This window comes from Octodon degus, unplaced genomic scaffold (genome assembly GCF_000260255.1).
Source record: "Octodon degus isolate 3935 unplaced genomic scaffold, OctDeg1.0 scaffold00037, whole genome shotgun sequence".
Taxonomy (NCBI): domain Eukaryota; kingdom Metazoa; phylum Chordata; class Mammalia; order Rodentia; family Octodontidae; genus Octodon; species Octodon degus.
In genome coordinates, this window is record NW_004524613.1 from 6,279,383 (window position 1) to 6,305,959 (window position 26,577).

At 40.8% G+C, this 26,577-nt stretch overlaps 1 protein-coding gene across 8 annotated transcripts in view; it reads right to left on the reverse strand.

The window, feature by feature from the left end:
• The window catches only part of Cpne1 (copine 1), a 49,070-nt gene extending 25,521 nt beyond the window's left edge, over positions 1-23,549 (reverse strand). For 2 of the 8 annotated variants that reach the window (XM_023714743.1, XM_023714744.1), the window contains exon 1: positions 11,200-11,299. In XM_023714743.1, coding sequence (XP_023570511.1) covers positions 11,200-11,214 — 15 coding nt within the window. In that variant the 5' untranslated portion in view covers positions 11,215-11,299. Of the gene's footprint in view, positions 1-9,527; positions 13,017-17,393; positions 17,479-23,359 lie in introns of those variants that run through there. The other 6 variants (XM_004630864.2, XM_023714741.1, XM_004630868.2 and 3 more) reach the window with 6 other exon arrangements.
• Positions 23,550-26,577: the final 3,028 nt, after the last annotated feature.

Consider the following 26,577-nt stretch of genomic DNA (forward strand, 5'->3'; position numbering starts at 1 on the left):
GCCTGGCAAATGCAAGGGCCTGAGTTCAATCCCCGGTTCCAAAAAAAAAAAAAAAAAAAAAAAAAAATTCCAATGCCACAAATTGAACAAAAAGTAAAGATCCTTAAAATGTCATTCTTTATTCATATTCATCAGTCAGGGCTACTAAAATTGTGTTCACAAACTAAAATTCTGAACACTAAATTTGGTTTAAAGTTACATGGTGGGGCCGGGGAGATAGCTCAGTAGAATAAGTGCTTCCCTGGCAAGCACAAGGGCCTGAGTTTAATCCCTGGTTCTGCAAAATAAATAAATAAATAAATAAATAAATAAATAAATAAATAAAGTTATATGGCACTGGGCTGGGGAGATAGTTTGGCATTCTGAACCTTCCAAGCACAAATACCCAGTTTGATCCGCAGTACAGCATACTGTGCCAGCATCAAAACGGCGTAGTGGCACATACCTGTAATCCCAGCACTGGGGAGGCTGTGACAAGAGGATCACTAACTATGACACTGAGCTATGTATCGAGACCCTGTACCAAATAAATACATGAATTAAAAAGAAAAAATAAAGCTATATGGCACTAAGAAGCCTGGTTGCCACATAACATGGCAAAACTGAAAAATTTAAAATGTGCACACAAAAGGCCAAAAGTAGGGACATACTTGGAATCACCAATCCAATTCCAGTATCTCCAAAGACTTATCTGAGGTGGAACAAATCTAACCTGTTCCCAACTCTTCACACAGCAGTCCCTACCTCAAGAACCGGTAAAAAGGCAAAAAGGCAAAGCAGCAGACTGAAGAGAAACACATGGCCTTCAAGCAGGACAGGACTGTATTGGGCTGGGAGTTTTTCCCCATTCAGACTCTGAACACACAGTCTCCATCTGCCTTCTTCAAAACAAGTATAGTTAACAACTATACTTGAGCTTCACTGCAGACCAAGAAAACCCTTAAGTAAAGGTAATGCTTCCAGCCCTCCACTGTATGTGGTGTTGGGGAAATGTAATGGCATGGAACAAGGCAGAGGTGCCTTCCTTACATGACTCAGGATTCATGATACAGGACTACTGCCAGTGGCTTACATTTTCCCTCAGTAAACAAGAGAGAGGAAACATATGTACCTTTGAGGTCCATCCTGGTATCTACGAAAATTGTTTGCCCTTTGCCCCTTACCATCAAACCTTGAGCAAGTTTGTTTTGACCAGGAATTGAACTCAGGGCCTTGCGCTTGCCAGGCAGGCACTTGTGCCACTGAACTATATCCCTGGTCCTCTGTTTTCACACAGGGTCTCACTATGCAGTCAGACTAGCCTTGAACTCATTTTGTAGCCCAGAAGGACGTTAAACATGCAACTATCTTCCTGCCTCAGCCTCCAAAGTGTTGGGAGTATAGATATACACCATCACTCCCACCTTACTTTCCTTCTCTTTGCCTAGGTTTTCTCATCTGAAAAGTAGGGGCAATAATGCCAGTACTATACACTGACAATTGAGACCAACCATGAGGAATAACTCCTGTTTAACAGAATGCCTAGTGTCTGCCTCCTACTGGTCCTCTTTCATAAGATTTCAAAAATGGGTATAATCTTGGGTCCTTGTGTAGTATCAAGTTGTTGGTTCACAGGACACTAAGGAGGAATGCCTCTGCTCTACCTACTCAGGAGGACCTAAGCATAAGGACAGAGACAACCTTTGAAGGAGAAAAGCCCTTTCCTTTCTGAAGTTCGTAGAGTATAAGACCACGAACCATAGTAGAAAAAGCAATATAGAAGTCAGCCCAACATTTTGTGTCACTCCTTGTCTCGCTCTAAGTTAAGGTCTGAACTTATTACAGACTTCCAGAAAAAAATAGAATGGCCACAGAATTCTGAAGACTGAACAGTAGATAATCTGGCTTGATCCCAATTTGTAGGATAAGAACTGAAGGCACAGCCACAAAGTGACTTGTCCTGAGTCACAATCTCAGAACCAAACCTGATATCATTTTTCTGGGCTTGTGAGATGACTCAGTGGTCTAAAGCACCTACGCAAAGCACAGGGACTGTGGTTCAATCCCCCAGCACCACATGCCAGCCAGCCCTGCCCCCTGGTGGGCTGAGCTGGCCACACACACACACACACATAAAATTTTAAAAATAAATCTTAAAAAAAAAAAAAAAAAAAAATATTTTTTCTGTCCACCTGTTACAGCAACTCCTATTGTATGGTTCAAATCTGAAACCTACCTGGCCACTAAGAGTTGTGAAGCTCATGTGGCCTATTCCCCCATCTATTCCAAATAGCCTTGCACACAGATGAAAAGTAAACCTGCATCCATCAGTTTCCTTATTTATGTGATGACTGGGGCATGAAACAAGATGGGAGAAATTACTTGACTTCTAAACAGCATGAATAGGGCAAATTAGAATTAATCGCAGAAAATGTGATCTGTATCAACATTTTCAAAGAACATCTACAGGCCAGGCAATTCTGCCCCACCTCCACCCTGTCCTGCTAAAACATATTTTTTTTCCCATGTATGTATTTGGTACAGGGTCTCACTACACGGCTCAGACTCAACAGTGATCCTCCTGTCTTCAGTGTCCCCAGTGCTGGGATTACAAGCATGTGCCACCATGCCTGGCTTTGGTCACCGGATCAGCACCCCGTGGGGCGGGGCCAGTGTGGCATGCGGGACTGGGGATTAAACCCTGGTCCCTGTTTGCCAAAGCAGGTATTCACCAGCCCCATTCTTTTAATGCCTATCATCTGCTAGGTGTCAAGGCATTATTAGACCACTATCCTGAATATGTCCAGGTTGGCCACAGGGATGAGGGGCTATCTCCAGTCTGCAGTGACCAAGCACAAAAACAGCTGAGTGTAAAGTAGCACAGCAGAACCTACGGAAAACTACTTATTGTTCATAACACAAGCATTCCTATTCTCTCATTGGAATACCTCATTTGGGATATCTTCTCATCAGTCATTCTTCAAAATTTGCATGTGTGAAGTGAAATAACAGGAATTTAAGATTTTAACAATAAAATAACCATACTAGAGACAAGACTGTTCACACTTGTTTCTGACCATCATTTATTGGTCAGGAAGGCTTTCACCTGGTTCCACCGGTAAATGAGGTACCTAGCACAAGTACAAACAAGCACATAACTCAAAACCGGTAACTCTTGAATAGGCATTTGACTTTGTTTCCTTTTCCACCTAAGTGAGCTACAACCAAAATTTTGCTAAACATAACTACAATTGTTGCCCATTTGTGTGAAATTTGTGTTAAAAACACATGCTGACAACCGATACTGCATTTCTAATTTCAACCGGTCAATAAATGGTCACAGAAGCAAAGCTCTATTTCAGGAAACAGTATTTGCATTAATCCATCTAGCATTTTAGCCAGATTTATAGCAGTTGGGCTATCTGCTGGTCCCATAGGCCTCACAACAGAGTTATACTATATGACCCTCCCACCCCCAATGAAACCAATGTGTGGTGTGAAAAGTGGCATAAACCACTTCAAAGCAGAACCCAATATGAGGTAATCAGCAGAATTATCAGTTGGTATGATTCAAGGCCAGTTAAGCAGCTGTTTCTTTTGGTTGTCTTTGAGGCAGGATTTCAATAACTAGTTCAGGCTGGTCCTGAACTATGTAGCCCAGGCTGGCTTTGAACTCGAAGATCTTCCTGCCTCAGTCTCCCGAGTGCTCGGATTACAGGCTTATGCCACCATACCCAGCTTTAGCAGCTGAGTTTCTTTACCCTTCTTTTCCACTCTTCATTGCAGAACAATGTGGTTACCACTTAATATGAAGCACAAACACATGTGAGAAACCTTATTTGCTAAACAAGAATTATATTTTCTCACTAATAAGAGGTTAAAGCTACACCAGTTAACACTGAGAGGGCTTTAGTCTAAGTGAGACTCATAGTTCCTGGTTACCAGAAAGTTAACTCTATCAACAAGCAAAAGGAGAACTGTCAACAATGTAGAGGGACTTGAAACACCAAGAGGCAGTCGATCTGAAGCACTGCACAGCTCATTCCTGGGATAAATTAACCTGATTCAACACCTTTTGTTTCCATCCATATTTTTGTTTTCTTGCCAGTCATTGTTCCACCCCCACCCCACCACTTCCCTCTTTTCAATGTACATTGAATGGTAAGCCATCAGCTAATTAGGAAAAATGATTTAAAACTCTCTTATTACCAAGGTCTGTGTCTAGAAATCTGACAGCTGTGCTGCCAATTCCAATTATTTGTCATTTATTACTTCTCTATAACGGTTTCACTAAGTCTTTAGGCCCTAATCTTCGGTGGAGGGTCCTTGGAACTCAACAGAATTTAAGGGATATAGTTAGATGTTCACCCAGCATGGTAGACTACCCCAGGACTTTTGTAATGCTACTCTCTCGTACCTGGGGCTAGAATGTGTACATTAAGTGGCTCTTCGTTCACCCCCTTTTGGACTGTTCCCCGGCAAGCACATGTAGAAAAGCATGCTCATGCTACCTTGGTTGCTCACTGCTAAGTATGACAATATAGGAAAGGAGTCACAATTTAGGTGCTTCTAAGGCTCTTAAGACATAAAGGTCCAAGTACCAAGAATAAACCCAGGTATATCACATGAGAAATTAAGTTACCTGAGCTGGTACCAAAGGAGATGAGCTTGCTTCTGTTGGTGACCAGAAAAGGTTTTCCCAGAAAAGTCACTATACCATCAAAAGAACTGTGCTACTACTAGAATACACTGTTTTAAAACATTTTACAAATCACCATGACCTATCAAAATTTATATTAAAATAATAAATCAATCAGTTTTTAAAATTAGAAAAGCAAAGCTGTAAGTTGGATTCTACCTTAGCTTATAAGTTTTGTATTTTTTGGGGGGGAGGGGTACTGGGAATTTAATTCACAACCTCCCACTTGCCAGGCAGGCAATTGTGCCACTGAGTTACACCATCTCAAAGCTCTACTTTAACACAGAAGCATTAGGGGCCGGGGAGATGGCTTAGTTGAATAAGTGCTTCCCTGGCAAGCTCAAGGGTCTAGTTCAATCCCCGGTTCAGCAAAAAAAAAAAAAGAGAGAGGCAGTGGTGCACACCTATAACCCCAGCTCATTGAGAAGGCTGAGACAAAAGGGTTGGTGAGTTTAAGGGCAGTCTGGGCAAACAGCAATATTCAGACTCAAAATGGACAAAAATAATCTCTACTTTTGGGATAACAATGATGCACATAACTGATCACTATTTCTTGCTACAAAACACTGAAAAGCAGCAAACAAATTATAGAAGCAATTGCTCCTGAACGACAGAAACATTACCAAGAATCCATCTCTTTCAGATGGTAAAGTCATTCCAGGTTACCTGAGCTGATTTCAATCAAGTGCTTAGTCAACCTTGGTAATTCTAAAAAAGCTCCTAGGCACTGTGGTATACACAGTTACTTAGGAGGCTTAAGTAGGAAGATCATTTGAGCCCAGGAGTTCAAGGACAGGGCTCAAAAAACTAAAAACAATTTAAAGCAAACTGCTCAGCTACAACCTCAAATATATGTTCAGTCTAAGCACATCTAAAATAAGCTGGACATTACAATTCAGATAGTCTAAATTCTTTAATAATAAAAGAAAAGTCACATCTTTTAAAAAAGCTGTGATTGTAAGCAGCAGCCTACTAGTTCCTGTAACTCTTAATACAGGGTTTTTGAGCCAGGGTTTCACTCTGCAGTTCAGGCTGGCCTTGGACTTACAGCAAATCTCCTGCGTCAGCCTCCCAAATTCTGGGATTACAGGCATTTGCCATCAGGCCCAGCATTTTGTTGTTGTTTTTAAAGGATTGTGTTCATGAAATCTTCATCTGCTAATTTTTTAAGAAGCTGAACAAATGTGGAAGAGACAAACACAGGAGCATCAATGTCAGAAACAGCAGTATTTTTGATTCCTATCTTCTCCACCTCAAATACTCCACACAGTAATGCACAAGCAAAAACAAAACAAAAAGCAACACATACACAGTCACAAAGCTTTAGAGGTGTGTGATTAAGAATCTAGATTTTTTTCATCTTACTGTAATCAATTTCTTAAAATGCTAATTCAGACTCCTTTTCCCTATAACAGTCCTGTGAAAGGGAGCATACGACTCCTGTTCCTGTTCAAGTCCACATAAGTAGTTCACTAGCAAAACACAGACTCTGTAAAGGTGGATGTCACAGATTTGACCTAGAATCAAGTTCCTCCCTGCTGTTCCAGATATCCTCTTCTTTCCACTTCAGTATTAGCAGATAGCAGACAAGGATAAGCAACAATTTTCACCTCCAAGATCACCAATCCACCTTTCCAAAGGCACAAAATATTTTCAGGAGTTAAAATGAAGACGAAGAAGGGAAAAAAAAAACCAAAAACCAAACTGATAATATATACAGCTCAGTAAAGTACTTTTGTGCAATTAAAGCATTAAAAGCATCAGCCTGTTTTTATTTTGTGACACGTTTATTAACAGTATTCAAGACTTTCATTCTTAAAACAAAAACTCTGCTGAATGATGCCAAAGCAGGATCTGCTGGCAATGTTGTAGCTATTCTGTCAAGAAGCCATTTTACTGTGTCTGGTTTGGAAGGATGGACTACCTCAGACCTGCCAGTAAAACAATTTAACTGTGGCAATTTTGTGAGGGTGGGCGATAATTTTTAAAGTAACCCCTGCCAAAAATTCTTTCTAGAAGATTTCATTAGCAGTACTTTAACATTTTCTTTATTTATTTTGCGTGTTCTTAAAATTATGAGATCTCACACTTGACCCACACCTATATACAATCACAGAATCCTGTAAAACAAAGCTGAAGTTTGAGTAGAACTTTTAGGGTTATTTTAATCCAAGGTGACTATTTCCACCTAAAAATGTACATGTTTCCTGCATATACAGTCCTAGATTTTCATTTAGTGGGTTACAATTAACCTTAACTACACTGAATATTTTGATCTGAAATTCTCAATAAAGTTTCCTAATGGAATTTTTCATTGTTGAGGCTTTGACACCTTGGAATACAAAGCAAAAAACATTTCACCTAACACTGTGTTGCAAAAAAAAAAAAAAAAAAAAACAGTAATTGTACATACAAACTAGTGTAAACAGAGCATTCCTCCAAATTATGCTTATGAACTAAATCTTTCACTAAAGTTCAGAAGTTTACAAATTTGCTTATTTTAAAGTACATTTGCAGATTTCTCTAACCCTTTAAACAAAAAACAAAACAAAAAATAAAAACCCAGGAGGGAATAAAATTAAACCTAATGAAAATTATTCTTTCATTAATGTCAGTCACCAAAAGCAGACAATAAAATTACACATAAAATTGAGAATACCATAATAGTGTTTACAAATGCACACAACTTTGAGCAAAGCTTTACATATCCTTCAATACTGTACAAAGCAAATAAAATATAAATTCAATTCCACCCCAGATCTAGTTAGGAGAAAATATGGAGTAAAGAGAGATATGAATAGTTTCACACACATTTTCAAGCATTTTTTAAAAAAAAAAACTGAAAACTTCAAAGCCCAGAACAAGATGAACAGTATACTTAGCAGTTAGCACTATGTTAATAAGTCTCAGATATACACAAATCAAATTCCAAGAGGGCAAAGCATTTAATTACATTTCACAACAAGCACTGCTGTGCTTCAACGAAATATAAAACAAAGTTCTCTCCAATTTCTACATAAACCACTATTTTATTTAATGAACAATGAAATCAAATTTTCCTTTTCAGCATTCATCTGAGATGCAGAAATAACAAAGTAGTTGCAATCAAGAGTATGATATATTTAATATGAATGTATGAGTATATAACCAAAACAAATTATGACAAAAAGATTTTTAAAATTTCATCTTCAAAGCCAGGTGTGGTGATATATGAGTGTAATCCCAACACTCAGAGGAGGCTGAGGAAGGACTGCTGTGAGCGTGAGGCCAGCCTGGGATATAGAGATATAGAGTGTGTTCAGGCCAGCCTGAATTACATAGAGAAACCCTGTCTTTAAAAAAAAAAAAAAAAAAAAAAAAAAAAAAAAGTCATCTTCAAATCCAATTTCCAAAAAAGAAAATAGCTCTCCAATGGATGAAATACTTTGTGGTTGAAATAAGACTCCCACGCAGCTCTACAGTTGTTTGTATTATCTTTGAAATGAGAAATGATTACTGAATAGAAAATCATAAACAAATATCACATTACTTTTTAATTTGAGACGGTAGTTACCTAGCCATCTGTTAAAGCAAATTTGTCTTTCTAAATTACCAAGACTCAAAACAAGGCCACCTTTTCTTTCAAAGTCTAAACAATCCTTTCCCCAAACAAACATTCTATACTCTCAATCCTCTGAGATAAAACACAAATTTTTTCACAAAAAAAAAAAACAAAAAACCAAAAACCTGTTGCCATTCTCAACTCTAAATTACAAGACACTATTTCTATGTTCCACTGACTTATAACACCAAAAAGGCACTACATATTTTCTAACAGGATAACATTTAAAAGCCTGATCTCTTTCTAAGAACATTGATTTGTAGGAAATGTTAGGGATGTTTCAAACCAAACAAGCGAACCGTATAAGATAAAATTTATTTTCCATGATAACTCACCAATCTCTCAGTCAGTATGTTTATAGTATAATGTGACACATTTATTGAGCATTTTAACTCAAAACAAAACACCTGAAGTAGAGCCTTGTGGACCAGTGAGCAGGAAACCATAAGGCCAATTTTTATGACAAGGTCACTTATCAACCAGAACCTATGTGGTCCCCCCACCCCCATTTTAGTGTCCTGAATGCCAAAGAAAAGAGTATTAAAGGGCAAGAAGTCTCAGTTCTCTCATTTCTGGCACCTGCACTTTTACTCTGCATAAAGAAATTTTTGTAAACTGGATCCAAGATTATACCAAACTACACAAAAAAAGCCTCCAAGTTAACAGGATTAAACACATACCAAACTATGGACCATTTTATGAATCTTTCATTCTACACTACCACTAACAATTTCAACTTCAGTTTTAAAAGCCTAGATATAATCCTTTCATATGAATGGACATCTCTTAAAGGCCAAAATTTCACGTTATGTTGAGACAGAAGAAAATTGCTACAACAATCAGTCCATCACTGACAGGACTTCAAGCCATCTTAAACACAGATTACTAAAAGCGGCATCTGGTCTTCAATGCCATCCAAACAACATGAACAATTTGTAAGCTTATTAAACTAAAACTTGGCAGTTAAACCAAAAAGGGTCTGTTAGGTAGAGGACTCTGTAGTTTATTTGTATGGGAAAACTCTTATTCAACAAAGTTTTAAGTATGACATTGAAAATCAAATTTCATGACCTTAGCACAAACCAAGTGTGGAGTTTTAGGTTTAGAGGAAAACAACAACAACAACAACAAAACATGTCCTGCTCATGTACAAATGAGTCGATTATCAAACAAAAGCAGCAATGTCCGAAAGCAGGACTGTCTATACAGCAAGAACCTTCAAGAAGCAATAAAGGTACATACAATGAATCTGTATACAGAGATTTTATTAAATTTCAAAAGAAAATGACTTTAGACAAAGCTTTGACCCTAGAACAAAGCAAATATGTTCAACTTTAAACCAAATTCCCAGAGTAGCCAACGTCTATTTTTCAGCAGCTGGCAAGAGCAACCTCAATGAGTTCTACAGGCATTTCTATTTTCTTCATCCCATATGCTATAAAACAAACAATCTAGACTCCTTGATAAACTTTATGTGGTCACTGGGTTTTACAAATGGTTTCTCTAATGGTATGCCAAAATCATGTTTGCATTTTTTCCAGATAGGTTTACTGTAACATACAGCAATGTTTATCCTGATAGTAAGCTGTAAACAGTCACCAATACTCTATGTTATGAAAACCAATCAATAGGCAATTGAAACAATCCACAGGGTCTAACTTGAAAATACTAGGAAAAACAGATCTGGATGCATTAATCACAGCAATATTAAGAACTATCCTATAAAGAACTAATGGCTATCCTAATACAAGTTTTACTTTTCTTGAGCCTATTGGTCTGTCATTTAAGTCAATGACAGCAGCTGTAGCTTCATCCCGGGATTCAAAGGCCACCATGGCTTCACCCGTTGGCATACCTTTTTCATTGTACTTTAAACACACTGAGCCTGGGATAACTTGATAGCCATAAAAGAAATCCAAGATCTCATCAATAGACACAGTGAAGGGCATGTTCTGAACTTTAATTACAGTAGGCCCTGGTTTTCCAGAACTAGACCCAAAGCCAGGGGGACCACCAATATGGATTGGGCCTGGGCCAGGGCCAGGGCCAGGGCCAGGGCCAAAGGCTGGTGGCCCACTCAAATGCCCCGGGGCACTTCCAAGACCAGGAGGGCCACTTCCAAGACCAGGAGGGCCACTTCCAAGACCAGGAGGGCCACTTCCAAGACCAGGAGGGCCACTTCCAAAGCCAGGGGGGCCACCTAAGGCAGCAGGGCCATTTCCAAAATTCTGAGGGCCCCCTGCAAATCCTGATGGCCCACTTAAGTTATTTGGTCCACCTCCAAAACCTGGAACTTCCAATCCTAGAGCAGGCAAACCACTGTTACTAACAGAAGGCATACCAGGCCTAGCATCACCAAAGGCCCCTCCTAATCCTGGAGGAGGAAGAGGTGGCCCAAAAGCATTTGACCCACCAAAATTACCAGGAAAGTTAAATGGAGGACCATTGTTGGCCTCCTTTGATCCTACTGTCAGGAAGGCATGCTCTTCACCTCCTGCACCAGGCATTCCTGCAGTGGGTATTCCTGCAGCGGGCATCCCTGCACCAGGCATTCCAGCACCAGGTATTCCTGCACCAGGAAGTCCAGCACCAGGCATTCCCGAACCAGGCATTCCTGCACCAGGCATTCCCGCACCGGGCAGTCCCGCACCAGGCATTCCCGCACCAGGCATTCCCGCACCAGGCATTCCCGCACCTGGCATTCCTGAACTGGGCATTGCAGCATTGGGCATACCAGCACTGGGCATTCCTGCATTGGGTATTCCTGGTACTGCAGGATTACCTGGCACAGGCATCTTTAACCCCTTTTTTCCTTGTGCAGGGGGATTTTTTTCAATTTCTTTCATATCTTCTAGGGTAACTACATGAACAAAAGCTTCTCTCCCGTTTAGTTTTTTACGGTGTAAGTGTTCAGACTTACGTGCATCATCTTCATTTTTAAACTGAACCAATGCCTGTCCTAGACCTTGCCCATTGTTATCAACAAGAACATGTACAGCATTTTCATCCACTGGAATTCCTTCAAGAAACTGAAGAACATCCATCTTGGTAATGCTGAATGGAATATTTGTTATATGGGCACAGACTTTGGCAGAGTTGACATCTCCCTCCGGATTTAACATCATTTCCCTCTGGTCATAGCTGAAGTTCTGGAGTCTTTTTCGAATTGTATCTATCTTTTCTAGCATACCTTTCTTAGTAATTGGATGAACTTGAATAAAGCGACTGCCCATGTATTGTTTATGGCGACACAGAGCAGCCTTATAGTCAGCCTCATTCCTGAACTCTACGAAGCCTTCACCAGTTGCTTTCCCATTGGGTCCATAAGCTATATAAATACTATCTTCCACAATATCCAACTTTTTAAAAAAATCAATGACATGTTTGTTTTCTGCTTCAAATGGTAGCCCTTTTAAGTAAACACAAAAGCCAGCCTCATGGGGTGATCTTGACCTTGACCTTTTCTGGCCACTGGGCGATTTTGACCTGGAAAGTGTCTGAGGAGGGGGATGGGTTTGTCCAGAAGGTCCAATACTTTGCTTAAAAGTGATATGACCTCCAGCAGCTACCCACTGTCTCTCTGTGGCAGGGCTAACTTCCACATAACGTTGAATCATCAGCATTCTGTTTCGTTTCAAAGCTTCAAATGTATCTTGTGGGGAGAGAAACTTAACCAATCCATTCCCATTATTTCGACCTACGTGATCTTTTAACAAATGCACTGCATCAACACGGAGCCCATGGAAAAAATCTCTGACATCATTTTCCACTGCAGAAAAGGGCATTCCATGCACACTGACATACAGATCATCAGGATTGATGGGAAGTGGTTTCACGCTGCTTTGAGAGTTCATCTGGACAGGATTAACAGGATTCAATGGACCCAGAAACATAGGGTTCAGATTATTGTTCAGATTTATAGGCGCTCCAGAGCCATTCATTCCAGCAGGTAGAGGCGCCACAGGTGGCGGATTCAAGGGTGGCATGCCTGACATGGGTGGCAGTGGGGTCATAGGCGGCACAGAAGGGACTGGGGGAATTGGAGGGACAGGAGGCACTGGAGGCAATGTAGGTACTGGAGGAGGAACTGGTATTGGGGGAATGGATGGCATCGGTGGCAAAGATGGCATTGCTGGAATTGGAGGAATTGGAGGTGGAGGGACTGTATTCATTGGAGAGGCTGTACTCGGAATGGTTGAGCTGAACGTTGGGCTCCCAAAAGAAGTTCCCATACTTGGAGGAGCAGTTCCTATGCTGGCTGTAGAAAACGTCTGTATGTTTTTGTTGCTTTCATGAACAGAAGTGGTAGTAGTAACTACACTTGGCGAAGGATTATTAAAGTTGGGTACAGTTGTAGGCAAGTTTACCCTGCCACTTATTCCTGAGCTAGGTGGTGGTCCTGATCTATTAGCATTTGCTGGTGGCATATCTAAGTTGGCAGTTTCAAAACGCCTACGACTCAGTTCAATCATATTCTGCATTTCTGTTTTACTACTCAACAACAGTGTTACTTTTGACCCTTTAATTGTACCACCTGTGCGCATCATACCAAGCCTTGCATCTTCATCAGTGGCAAAAACGATGAAAGCCTCACCCAGTTCACCCCCTACAATATGCACGCCCCCATCAGGGATGGTCAATCCAGAGAAGAAGTGGCGAATGTCCATAGTCCCCGCCACAATTGGGAGACCTTGCAAACGGATGACCACAGCCATGCTGCGCTGAAACCACACACACCTGCAGATGAGAAAAGGCAACGGCCAGGTCAGACTCCTGTTTATCACACCAAATTTTTAGATGCAAGAATGACCATTTACCATATTAGACCCTCAAACAGTCCCTTAAGCTATCATAAGCAATGTCTTTCATTAATTTAGATATGTTAAAAACTCAAGGTTCATCCCCGATTCCACCAAAAAAAAAACCCAAAAACCTCAAGGTTCAGTGCCAACTACAATCTAAAACCTAGGGAATTTCAACTCCCAAAGTATTACTTCTGGAAACCATTAGAAGTTCAGTACAAAACTCCAAAGTTTCAGAAAAATAACAACTGTAGAACAGTAAAATCACCATATAGATCACTCAGACCACTAATTATTCAGTAAAATTTAAAAGAAATGTAAGTCCAATCAAGAAACAAAGAAAATCATGCTAAGGATGCACCAAAGGTAATTATTTAAAACTGGTTTAGCACCTTCCCCATAAACTTGGTAGTTTAATAGAATTATTAGTGTCATTTATAGGGTCCACTCTCAAAATCCAACAGAAAACTGGAATGTCCATGAATTACAAGTAAGTAACACTAAAAACAGACTCAAACCTCAAATGAGTATTGTATGTGACACCGTTTTCATCTGAAAACTTTTCACTGTGACTTACAGCTTTAAGAAAAACTGCACATGTTATAAGCAAGACTAATACATACTAAGAATTCTTGAAAAACAGTAAATGGGACAATTAAAACCTGAATTATCTATATTCATCTGTTTGTCTTGAGACAGAGCCTCACTATGTTGCCCAGGCTGTCCTTGAACTTTTTTTTTTTTTTTTTTTTTTGTATTTTAGGGATGGGTCTATAGGGTATTCAGGGTCTCACTACTAAATCAGACTCATAGTGATCCCAAGAGCTGGGATTACAGGAGCACATCACCATGCCCAGTCTCAATTGGTTTGTGTGAAGACACTCCTCTCCCACAAGTCTCATACACTTTTTTTTGTGCACTTCTTTTATTTGGCACTGGGAACTGAACTCAGGACTTTGCACTTGGCAGGCAGGTGCTATGCTGCTGAGCTATATCCCTGGCTCATCAAGCACTTCTATTTATTTTTTGGTACCGGGGACTGAACTCAGGAACTTGTGCTTGTCAAGCAGGCGCTTAAGCCATTGAGCTAGCTTCCTGTCCCTCATTCATTTTTAGATGTGGTTTTTTTTTGGGAGGTTGCTGGTTTATTATTTTGTATTTTAGGGAAGGGTCTACGGGGTATTCAGGGTTTCACTACTAGATCCCACTCATAGTGATCTGCCTGTTTACAGCCTCCCAAGAGCTGGGATTACAGGGGCGTGCCACCACGCCCAGTCTCAAGCAGCCCTGGGGGCGGGGCCGGCACAACAGGCCGGGTGGGGATCGAACTCCTGGCTCCAGTACCTGCTTGCAGGCGCTTTAACCCACTGAGCTATTTGGCCAGTCCTTAATTTTTCTTATTTTAACATTGGTGGTTCATATTTTGTTCCTCACTTTTGTTAAGTATTTATCAAATTCATTTATTTTTATGTATTTAGTACAGCGTCTACAGGGTCTCACTACATAGACTGGACTTGTAGTGATCCTCCTGTTTTCATCCCAAGTGCTGGATTAAGGGCACGTACCACCACACCCATTTCAACTGATATCTTGTCCAGGGCAGGGCCAGCACTGCACACCAAGGATGAAACCTTGGTCCACTGAGCTATCTGGCCAGCCCTATCAAATTTATTTACTGTTTAGTGAACTAATGTTTAGTTTTTAAACTATCCATTCCTGGACTGATTGATTTTAGGTACCAGGAACTGAACTCAGAACCTTGTACTTACCAGGCAGGCACTTCTGCCGCTGAGCTATATTCCAGGCCCAATAAGATCTACTTTGCTTTAGTCAGTGGAAAGCTTTCTCCCAAATTTAAATCAAACTTCAGTATTTAAATTCAAACAGTTTCTAAGAGCAAATACAGGGGCAACTCTTTGTGAACTGACACAAACTAAATTTGTGTGACCAGAAAAAATATTAACTTAAAATTAATGTGGGCAAACCAACTTTTTTTTTTTTTTTTTTTTGCGGAACCGGGGATTGAACTCAGGCCCTTGTGCTTGCCAGGGAAGCGCTTATTCCACTGAGCCATCTCCCCGGCCCCCAAACCAACTTTTATTGTTTAAAAATATGTACTTATTTGATACAGGGTCTCACTACGCAGTTCAGGCTTCAGCCTCCCTTAGTGCTGGGATTACAAGCGTGCGCCACCACATTCAGTTTTAGGGCGGAACAGGGATCGAACTCAGGTCTTTGTGTTTTCCAGGCAGGCACTTAGACTGCTAAGCTATTTCCCCAGACCCCAACTTTTATTTTTTTTCCCAACTTTTAAATATACCTATTAAACTAGCTCTGAGATATCAAGGAAGTTATTATTTGAGATTTTTTTTTTTTTGAGATCTAGTTTTATCATTTGTGAAATGAGATCATTAGAAGAGGCAAACAAGGGGCTAGTGAGATAGCTCAGTGGTGTAAAGCATCTGCTTAGGCAAGTGCTCAGAGACCACAACCACAGTTCAATCCCTGGCACCACGTACTATGCCAAGCCCTGAACCCAGGGTAGGCTGAGCTGGCCAAAAAAAAAAAAGGATGATTTAAGGGGCCAGGGAGATAGCTCAGTAGACTAAGTGCTTACCTGGCAAGCACAAGAGCCTGAGTCCAATCCCTGGTTCCATCACACAAAAAAAGAAGAAGCAAGGTTCTTTGCCATACACTGAGAATTATGTAAGTCCATAAAAGGAGTTCAAGTGTTATATGAATACTAATTTAAAGTAATAATATCTATAATTGTGCCAATATCATGACTAGTTAAGACAGAAACAAGCTGGGCACAGTAGCATGTACCTGTATTCCCAGCTACTTGGGAGGCTCAGGCAGGAGGATCATGAGTTCAAGGCCAGCCTGGGAAACAGTGAAACTTTGTCTCAAACAAAAAAAAAAAAAAGGAGAGAAATAGTTTTTGGTTTTTATGGTTTTTCACATGCTTATCCACAATATAAAAACTATTTCCAAATTTAATTCAGAAAGAGAAGTTTGGCAACAATTTTCCTTGTGAGACCATTATAACACTAGAAATCTGAGGAAAGTGAGGAAAGCTTTTCATTTGTGAATTGCAAGAATCAAGAAAAACACTAAAAAAAAAAAAACCCAGTAAATTTTCTTTTTTTACTAAAGTAATTACACTAACTTTGCATTCCTTACATCTACAATATGTGGCTATGTGAAAAACTGAGACTGCATTCCTGTTCAAATTCAAAATATATTTAATCACTTTTAAGAGGAAGAAACAACCAAACTACCTGAGAGGGCTATGTTAGCTTGCATTTACACAATAAAATGGGAATTGGACATGGTCCCAAAAATACAAAAATTAAACACACGGCTAAATGACATACACACTTAAATCATTTTTCTTTTTCTTTTTTTTAAATTTTATTTATTTATATGTGTGTGTGTGTGTGTGTGTGTGTGGCCAGCTCAGCCCACCAGGGGGCGGGGCTGGCTGGCATGCGGGGCTGGGGGATTGAACCATGGCCCCTGTGCTTTGCTAAGCTTGTTCTAAGTAGGTGCTTTAGACCACTGAGCCATCTCACCAGCCCCTTAAATCATTTTTCTAGGAGATGTAATGAAAAGTCTGTACAAGGCATACATGAAAACATGACACTGAAAATCTGCCTCAGATTACCAGTCAGAAAAGGGCTGAAAATTAAATCAAAGCAGAGCACAAAATTTATGCATCTGAAGAAAAAAAAGTATCAAAAATGAGACATCTGTTATTTTGCTACTAGGAACCTGTTTGAAGACAGGTCGCTTCAACCTATCTTGAATCTAGCTTAGTTATTTGAACAAGGTTATATTCAATTGCTCAAGTTCTATCTGAAGTCTAAAATTTGTACTCTAAAACATACGATCCAGGATCTAGAACTGTACTTTCAGGGAATATAAATAAATGTGTAAATAAAAAGCACCTGCATTTGTAACTCATCTATAATGCTACTGAGAAAAAAGAACAGCTACCTTACTACTTAAAATTAAGGAATGTAGGGCTGGGGAGATGGCTCAGTGGAATAAGTGCTTCCCTGGCAAGTGCCAAGGGCCTGAGTTCAATCCCCGGTTCCACCAAAAAAAAAAAAAAAAAAAAAAAGGAATGTAGCAGAAATGCAGCCATATAAAACTAATCCTTCAAATGAGGCAACTATTCAAGTTGTCCTTTCCCCCACCACCCAGACAGGTTTGTAAACACAATGTATGTATGTAAACATACTTTCATGTTTCTTAAAAAGCCATCTCATTTGATTTTGTATTAAACCCTCTATTCAAAATCTCTTACCTGATAAAACAAGAGATGTATTTTCTTAACAAGAAGTAGAGGCCAAGTCAATCCTGTGGGCAACCAATTAAAACCAACTTTTAGACTGCAATAGAGAATAAACGGAGGCAAAAATCAATGCAGGAAACAAAAAACAACACGCACAGGCCACACTGAACTGTACATTATGAAGGCGAGTCTGAAACCACCAGAGTATTTCATTAGAATGCATATCGAGAAACAAAACAAAGACACATATACCAAAATCCCACATGCTTTTAACCTAGTACTGCTTTCACAGGTTAGTCTCTCAAAATATTTATTTAAATAGATCAAGTCACAAATTAGCCCAAAAATATCGATTGAAAATTCAAAGGGTCATAAATTTTAGATTCACTGTTGCTAACTACTCATCACTTGATTAAACCAATCCAGAACAGTCCAACCTGTACCTATCTCCTTAGGTTCCCACCAAACTTTTGGCGTAAAGGAACAAATTCACACAAAAACAACTGAACACGTCAAATCTTCAAGGGTTCTCAGAGAAATTACATCAGTTTCTTTTTCCATATATTTTCCTTTGCACCAAAATATCATCAAACATCACAAAACATGAGTGAAATTAAAATTCTGGATATATAAACTAATTTCACAGGTATTCACATATTAAAGAAAAGTTCTAAAATCACAATAGTTCCAAAAATTCATTTAAATAGTTTTAAGTGTTTGGCATCTTAAAAATACTTCCCAAAATAAAAACAGGTCCCTTGGGGCTGGAGAGATGGCTCAGTGGTCTAAAGCACCTACTTGAAAGAAGCTTGGCAAAGCACAGGGACCACGGTTCGATCCCCCAGCACCACATGCCAGCCAGCCCCACCCCCTGGTGGGCTGAGCTGGCCACACACACACACACACACACACACACAATAAATAAATGTAATAAATAAAAATAAATAAATGATTAAAAAAAATACAAGATCTTTAAAAAAAAATAAATAAAAAATAAAAATAAAAACAGGTCCCTCAACTTTCACTGGAAGTTAGAAACAATTTGTCAGCAATACATATATGACCAAATGATTAACACAATTACATTCAAAAGGTCATTTTCTTTGCTACATCCAGATAAAGAAAATCCCCATTGTTCCACATTAACAGACTATTCATCTGAATGTTCATTTTTAATTAATACTTTTCAAAATCAAGACACCAACTAGTGACTAATTTCAAAAATCTTGTGCTATTCCAAACATGTCTAAAAAGCAAACATCTTTTAGCCAACTACTCAAATTACTAGACAACAGTGAAACTTTTTTGCCACAGAAAGCTATGCAAATGTTATGAAGACACTTAACCAAACCCATGCAGAAATCTTTCATAATTAAATCTGAAGAATTTAAAAATTCATTTAAAAAACTCACATCCAACCGTTTATGTAACTGGTCACAAAAGGAAATATAAAACAAAAAATCTCAAACACAACAGTAAAGAATGGCTTCAATTACTGAAATATTTTCATTTTTTGTTTGTTTTGTTTTTTGTATTTAGTGCAGGTTCTACGGGGTCTACAGGGTCTCACTACACATATCCAGACTTGCTGCGATTCTTCTGTTTTCAGCTTCCCAAGTGCTAGGATTACAAATGCGCACTACCACACCCAGTCTCAATCGCCATCTCAGTGAGCCACAGGGGCGGGGCCAGCAGGGTAGGACAGGAGAGGGATCAAACCTCAGATCCCTGCATCTACCTAAGCAGGTGCTTTAATCCACTGAGCTATATGACAGGCCCTCTGAGGCAGGGTCTCACTATGTTAATTCAGGACGACCTTCAACTCATGGCAATCCTGCTACCTCAGCTGTAGCAACCACCATGCCTGGGCGCAATATTTATTTCTAAGTGTACAGGATTAATTCTAGAAGTCATAGAACCAGGATTAATTTTCTAGATTAAGTACCTTTTTTTTCTTTTTTTGGCGGTACCAGGGATTGAACTCAGAACCAAGCACTTATTCTACTGAGCTATCTCCCCAGCTCTAGATTAAGTACTTGTGATAAACATCTGACCCCATTAGAATCTGACACTGAAGTCTGGAGTGGGGGTGAGGTGGGGGACACATGCCATGAAAGAAAATTTTCTCAGCCTCTTTTCTTCCAGACCCAAGGAGGCAGCTGAAAAAGAACACTAGGACTGGCCAATTAAGCCCAAAGGGCACTTACCAGATACACTCAAAAATTTCTACAAAGTTGCCAGAAATGACTAACAACTAAGAGGAAAACTCTTATCCACAACAGGTTGAAAACCCAGCTGCATTTGGCAAATGTCTAGTTCAATTCTGTATTCAACTAACAGCACAAAAGTCAATCCACACATAAATTTGTGCTGCTTTTATTTCTACAAGGGCAAGCCCAATATCACCCAAACCAAGTATGCCTAAGTATGCAGAAAGTGGAAGACAGAAATTCACAACTCTTGGTGTTAGATTTCTTCCATCAGAAGGAAAAAAAGGTACATAAAAATAAAACTGGAAGTACTGTACCTTTTGTTTCAACACCTCATTCTGCAAACAATATAACAAATGTTAAATGTTAACAGTATTTTCTAAGAATCTGCTCATTCCTATATGCTAAAATAAGTGTCAAAAACCACATGCAGGCTCCCAAATTAATCCACCCCACTCACCTTTAAACTCTGGTGAATTTTAGAACAATACTGAATTCTATCCAACGAAATAACTAAAAATATATATATTTACCTATACATAGAATATATCTGGAAGCAAGAAGAAAATGGGATCATTTTACTATTAATCTCTTGATATACTTCAGGAAACCTAAAATAAGAATCGGGGGCTGGGGAGATGGCTCAGTGGAATAAGCGCTTCCTTGGCAAGCGCAAGGGCCTGAGTTCTATCCCCGGTTCCACAAAAATAAATAAATAAAAAATAAAATTTATAAAAAAAAAAAAAAGAATCGGCTTACTCTAGTATGGTTTCCACTTTGTGTCCTAATACAGACTTTGCTTCAGCATGACATGCATAAATTACAAATATGTGCTTAAAATTTAGCATATTATGACAAGACAGATATTCTTATCTACTAGCCATTGCAATCATTTGGGACTTCAGGATAAATGTCTGACAACTTCAGCAAAAAGTCAAAGCACAGGGCAGGCTCAGTGGTGCCAGAGCCTGCTTGGCAAGCCTGAGGTTCTGGAGTTGATTTCCAATACCAATTTAAAAAAAAAAAAAAAAAGGCAAGACACAAACAAGAACTCGACCATTTCCACTCTTCATCTGGTAATAAACATCCAAAATTAATTTTTACTTTGTTCAGTCACCAATCAGTCAGTATTCAACAAGAATTGGGGTAAAGCTGAACTAGACACTTCAGATCCAAAGGAAACAAAAAAATCAGAAACCCCCTCAAATATTGACCTCAGTGATGAGCAACACAGGATCAATTACAATGGGCACAATGCTGTAATGCTGTATAATCACACAGTGTTAGGCACTATGAAACAATCATAGCATCATCCGTTTCATTGTCTGCCACCACCAAAGTGAACACATTTCAGATTCTAGAATCATTCTAGAATTATTTCGACACTGATAGTGATGCATCCTTTTTATAATACAAGGCTCAGTTTTCTCATTAACTTCCCATTCAGTATTTACTCAAAACAGCAAGTCAAAATACATTCTAAGATATTCTTCCTGCCAAAGACTTCAACATTACTTTCGAGCTCCCCAAAAAGTAACAAAAATGGTCATTACCTTATTTCATTTACATTTAAAACAAAAATAAGTTCTAACTTAACCAACCACATTCACTGTCACTATAGTTTTAAACAAACTGACTTTACTACAAACCAAGGAGTATACAGATGAGAGTGAAATCTGATAAAACAATTTAGTTGAAATAATTTTTCTAATTAATTGACCCAAAACATTTAATATTCATTTCCACGAGCAAACAGTTTATTAAGCTCTTGTGGGCCAAACGTTAAGATGCAAAACCGGACAACAGTCTCTGGTTTTAGGGAAGGATATCTAAAAACATCTTTTGTGCCACACACTACTAACAATTCTTCCTACAACATCTACAAAAGAAAACGTTCATCCAAACAATGATGTGGAGCTCGTTGCAAAATGGAATAAAAGCAGTATCAATATCACTGGATTCTAGTATCTGGTACACACTGGCCCACAAAATCAACTTTATACCTAAAAATTGTACCAACAACCTCAAATTATCAGTAAGAAATCTGGTATTTCAAATAAAGAAACCTGCCATGTACTAGCAGTAAGTAACACATAAAAGTGACTATCATGGTTTCTAAAGGTGCAAACTTTCAGCTGAATGTAAGAAAATTTGAAATTATGTACTACAGCCCATATACAAAATAATCAACATTTGAGCATAAAGAAATAACAAAAATCATTTAGCTTTAAAACAGCTGTCCAATGATACATACTAAGAACATTTTCTTAAACATTTCATTTCCTTCAAAAATTGTAGCGTTTGTGTGAACCAGCATATTCTTAGAAAAATCCCTAATATGAAGAACTTTCCACTAAGTAAAAAAGAAAATCATTCTATCAAAATAAAATCTCAAAACCAAGTACAACCAGTCTTGTATTAATTTCTGTAACTCCAAACAAACTACACAAACAAGATTTCTCTAGATGTCAAGATTTTAAGACTTGTTTTTCCAACTGTCAATGCTTTGAAATACAATAGCGAGGTCCCAAGCAATTATTGTTGCTAACACTACATTTTGCAAAATTTACACCATTTTAAGTTATTCAAAACAATCTCATAAAAATACTCTAATCGAAATCCTTTCGCTTCAACAATCTTTTGTTGCCTTTTTCTCAGCAGATTTATTTGCTGGCATCACTCTAATTTTAAATAGTACAAAACAGTTCCTACTAATTATCCCCATTTATTGTAGGTCACCTCTGGGGAATCCAGAAACAACTGTTTTACAGCCCAGAAAACTCTAGGACAACCTAAAATTCATACCTAGCTGAATGAATGCTTAGCACCAAAGCCAAAGTAGTCCAGACCCAAGTCCCAGATTTTTCACTACAAAGCACTCAATGGAGGCACACAGTCCACACACTGCACCAGCTAGGTCCGCTGCACTCAAGTCCATCCCCATCACTAACCTGTAGATGTTCAAAGGCCCTCCCATTCATTTCACATGGCTGCAAGCTAGCGCCACCAAGCTTCTGAGAAACACAATTAACCATCCAAACCTACACTCCACACCAAACAAGAACTCCTCCACCTCCAGTTCCAGAGATTCCTCTCTAAAGGAAGCAGTAAAGGTGCAATTCAAAGGCACCGGCTTCTCAAACTGCCTAAATCCCAAGTAAATCCCTGCCCTGTGTAGGACCTAAGAAGCTTCACCGCAACTCCCCTCCACCTTCCGGCCATGAAGGCTGCCGCTCTGAAACCGACTTCCTGCACTCACCGTCCCGCTGGAGCGCCCTCCCCCTCAGGTATGTCCTCGTTGCAGCCTCTTTTGGTAAGAAAGCCACAGGGGCCTCCTTTCCACTCAGGAGAGAGGGAGTGTCCTCACTGTGCTTAGCTTCCCACGTCGAGGCAGGGGCGTAGTTATAACCCCTGCCCCACCTGAGGCCAAAGGAAGTCGGCCCCATTAGGGACGTGGGTGTGCTTTCACTGCAGTCCCTGTTCCCTGAGAAGACACACAGCTCCGGCCGCCTCCCTAGCGCAGACCATTCGAGCGTCCTCCAGAGTCTCGACACCACTCCGATAAGCAGGCTCATCCCTCCGGCATCCTCCTTGCATCCTCTCAGGCCACAGAGGCACACCCAAGACCCTCGCAGCTCTGCCCCGACCCTTTGTGTGGGGCGCTCGCTGCGGCGGGCTCAGAGGCCTCCAAAGGCCCCGCCCCGGGCCACCTATGGGAGGCTCGAGCCCCGCACAGCCCCGCCCGTTCAGGGGCTGCGGGAGTCTTACCGGGGAGAGCTTGCGCGTCACCAGAACCCAGACCCGAGTTACCCCCCGCGCGAGTGCCTCTGCCCCGCGGCCGACAGCCCCAGCCCGAACAGCTTCCTGGAGCCCAGTGTAGCGACCACCGCTTTCGCCGCTTCACAAAATGGCCGCCGGCCCGCTCAGCGGCTCCGCGTTCCAGAAGGGGGCGGAGCGGAGAAAGCGTCACGGGGCAGGTCAGCGCATGCGCACAGAGGTTCTGGGGGGGACCTCCCGGAAGTTGAAGGTGTTTGTAACGTGAGAGGCTCTTAATCCGTGGATAAAACGTTTGCTCCCAGTCTACACTGGGGCGGAATGGTTGGAATTCTTCAGCATTTTATTGCGAGATTTTGTGAATATTACTTCACTTTTGGAGCCACTGCAAAGGAAGGAAATAGTGTCTGTCTCTGTCTTAGTTACTCTTCTCTCGTTGCTGGGACAAATACCCGACACTCAAAATGAAGGAGGGAAAGGTTTATTTAGCTCATAGTTACTGGAGGTTTCAGTCTATACTCAGCTGGGTTCAATGCAGAGCAGCAAATAGCAGAAAACAACATTTCATGGTGGTGGCAAAGAGCAAGAGCGCAAGGGAGGGGTAGCAGCGGCTCAAGCAGCTGGCTTCTTTTCCCTCCTTACATTGTAATGCAAATTACCTGCCCCAGGGCAGGTGCAGCATCCACACCCACAGTAATCAGTCACAAACTCCGGAAGCTGCCCCAAGACTACATGAGGCTTTGGGGGGACACCTATACACAAACCATAACAGTCTCGCAAAACTGTTTTGAAATTAAAAGGACCACAAAATAAAGGCTAGTTCGCTGATAATGTCCTGTCATTTTTCCTTTAAAAAATTTCAATCCAGTAAGACGTACACTCTAAACCCTCCGTGGCTGCGTGTATTATTTTGTTATTGAAGGAACTACGTATTCTATGCTTCGGTCCTAAACACCCCTCCGATTAATTCTCCCTGCCTATACCATGAGCTTGATGAATAGGTCGGTGATTGACTTTTCCAGATCAAAAGGGAGGACTGAGTTAAAAATGAGGACTAAAATCTTACAACTCTCACAAGCTTTTGGGAAGATCTGTATAGCAAGATATGAGTGGTGCTAGCCCAGTATCCCCAAGACAACAAACTGAAAAAAAAAAACCCAAACAAACAACAAAAAAACCCCATCAAGTTCAACAACCTCTGCAGCCGGTGAGATAGTTCAGCACACTAAGCACCTGCTTAGGCAAGCGCTGACCTGGGTTCGATCTCCCAGCACCACAAGCCAGCCAGCCCACACCGCTGAGCCAGCACTGAGTTGGGGCGTGGTGGTGCACTCCTGTAATCCCAGCGCTGAGGAGGATGAAAGAAGGATGATCACTATGAGTCCGAGCTATGTAGTGAGACCCTGAACCAAATACATTAAAATAATAATAATAAATCAGTTGGGGGGCCGGGGAGATGGCTCAGTAGAGTAAGTGTTTGCCTGGCAAACCAAGGGCCTGAGTTCAATCCCTGGTTCTGCCAAAAATAAATAAATAAATAATAATAATAAATCAGTTGGGGGGCCGGGGAGATGGCTCAGTAGAGTAAGTGTTTGCCTGGCAAACCAAGGGCCTGAGTTCAATCCCTGGTTCTGCCAAAAATAAATAAATAAATAATAATAATAAATCAGGCCAGGGAGATGGCTCAGTAGAATAAGCGCTTCCCTGGCAAGCACAAGGGTCTGAGTTCAATCCCCAGTTCTGCTAAAAAAAAAATAATAAATCAGCTACTGCCAAAAAATGCTCCATTTAAAAATGCACGAGGGGGGCAGGAAGCTAGCTCAAGGGCCTGCTTGAGGAGCTCAAGGCCCTGAGTTCAATCCCTGGTATCAAAAAATAAAAGTGCTTGATTGGCCGGGGATACAGCTCAGCAGCACAGCACCTGCCTGCCAAGTGCAAAGTCCTGAGTTCAGTTCCCAGTACCGATTAAAAAAAAAAAAAAAAATGCATGAGGTTTGTGGGAGAGGAGTGTCTAGACACAAACCATAACAATCAGGGAGCAACCCAGGGAAAGGGGGCGCCCCAGATGTTGACTCAGGGCTGTGGATGCTGTCTTGTTGCTGAGATGCAGGTTCAGGCCCCCTGTGTTATACATGACTCAGATGTGGTGAGGCAAGCTCAGGACAAGCTCCACTGACAGGACGGTGCGTGGATGACAGTTCCTGAAGACCAGGGACCAAACAGGAAGTTCCAGGCTATTCCAGAGGGAAAGAGTAATGGTTCCCCTGAATCCTTTCCAGTTGTAAGAGTGTAAAATGCCTGTGAGGCCAAGCCCTGTCGCAGACAACTCGCATCTCAGCTACATGGGAGGCTGAGGCAGAAGGATCCCAAATTTGAGACCAACCTGAGTAGTGAGACTATGTCTTCACTTTAAAATATAAAAAGGGCTGAAGCACTCCTTGGGGTTCCCTGGGATGGCCGGCGCTGTCAAAGCACCAGGATAAATTGACCTGCTCTGGGCTTATGTGGTTCCATGGACAGCGTTCGCCTGCTGCAAGAGGCCCTGGGTTCCAGGACAAAGAAGGGAAGAGAGGCGCTTCACACTTGCTCTTAAGCAGAAATCCTGTTTCCAACACACTCTGAGTTTCTTCATGGTCCAGAACCCCCTTGTGGTAAAAATTTGTTCTTACACTGTTTCAGCCTGCAGCTTCTAAGTTTCTTCTTTTTTTTTTTTTTTTTTTGCGGAACTGGGGATTGAACTCAAGCCCTTGCGCTTATTCCACTGAGCCATCTCCCCAGCCCCTAAGTTTCTTCTAAATTGCTGCACCCATCTCCTGTCTACGGCACATGGAGATGTCTGTAGAACCCAGACCCAGCTGCCGAGAGACACCACATCCAGCCTCGTAACCCTGACCGGAAATAAGCGAGAGCTGGCAGGAGCACGGAGCCCATACTGATCTGCAGCTGTCCCCGCCGGATGTTTCTCCAGCTTCCGCAGCAGAGACTTACAAAGCTCTTGAACTCCCAGAGAGCAAAGTATCTTAACAGTCTTGGGTCGGGGATATAGTTCAGCGCCAAACAAGGTCCTGAGTTCGATTCACAAAAAAAAAAAAGTCTACAGGCAGGCACGGTGGTACACCTGTAATCCCAGGACGGGGGTGGGGGGTGGGCAGGGTTGAGGCAGGATCCTGATGTGAGACCTTGTCTCAAAGACAAAAAAAAAAAAAAAAAAA